The sequence below is a fragment of the Leishmania donovani genome, chromosome 22, assembly GCF_000227135.1.
Source record: "Leishmania donovani BPK282A1 complete genome, chromosome 22".
In the NCBI taxonomy this organism is placed as follows: domain Eukaryota; phylum Euglenozoa; class Kinetoplastea; order Trypanosomatida; family Trypanosomatidae; genus Leishmania; species Leishmania donovani.
The window spans coordinates 499,041-500,029 of NC_018249.1; the positions used below are offsets into that span (position 1 = coordinate 499,041).

The following is a 989-nucleotide window of genomic DNA, read 5'->3' on the forward strand; positions in this document are numbered from 1 at the left end:
CTTCGACGTGCCCTCCGTGCTCATCACGCCGGCCTTCTGGTACTCCCCCACCCTCTTCTCGAAGAAGTTCGTTTTGCCCTGCAGCGAGATCATCTCCATGAAGTCGAACGGCTGCGTCGAGCGGTAGTGCTTCTCCTCGCCGAGCGACACCAGCAGCCGGTCCGCGACGAACTCGATGTACTGCGCCATCAGCTCCGCGTTCATGCCAATCAGCCGCACCGGCAGCGCGTCGCAGATGAACTCGCGCTCGATGTTCACCGCATCCACGATGATCTCCAGCACGCGCTCGCGCGGCAGCTTGTGCTTGATGTGCGAGTTGTACAGCAGGCATGCGAAGTCCGTGTGTAGGCCCTCGTCGCGCGAGATGAGCTCGTTGCTGAACGTCAGCCCCGGCATCAGACCGCGCTTCTTCAGCCAGAACAGCGCGCAGAACGACCCGGAAAAGAAAATGCCCTCCACCGCGGCAAAGCCGATCAGCCGCTCCTGAAAGCTCGCGCTGCTCCCGATCCACCGCACAGCCCACTCCGCCTTCTTTTGGATGCACGGGATCGTCTGTATTGCGTGCAACAGTCGCAGCTTCTCCTCGCTGTCCGTGATGTACGTGTCCAGCAGCACAGAGTACGTCTCCGAGTGGATGTTCTCCATCATCAGCTGGAACCCGTAGAACGCGCGCGCCTCTGGCACCTTCACGTCGCTCATGAAGCGCTGCGCAAGATTCTCGATGACTATGCCGTCGCTGCCGGCGAAGAAGGCAAGCACGTGCTTGATGAAGTGCCGCTCCCCGTCGTTCAGCATTGCCCAGTCCTTCATGTCGTTGCCCAGGTCGATCTCCTCCACCGTCCAGATGCAGCTCTCCTGCTCCTTGTACTTGCGCCAGATGTCATGGTACTGGATTGGGAAGAGGACGTAGCGGAGCGGGTTCTCCTGCTGCAGCGGCTCCTCCTCGGCATTCGTCCCCTTGGCAACCTTGTCCGCCGTCAGTACCTCGG

General features: G+C 61.0%; 1 protein-coding gene across 1 annotated transcript in view; it reads right to left on the bottom strand.

Annotated features, from left to right (window-relative positions):
- LDBPK_221110 (ribonucleoside-diphosphate reductase small chain, putative) overlaps positions 1-331 on the bottom strand; it is a gene marked incomplete at both ends in the record, with an annotated part of 810 nt that extends 479 nt beyond the window's left edge. The window contains one exon of the mRNA XM_003860810.1: positions 1-331. This exon is cut by the window's left edge and continues 479 nt beyond it. Within this exon, the coding sequence (XP_003860858.1) occupies positions 1-331 (331 nt within the window).
- Positions 332-989: the final 658 nt, after the last annotated feature.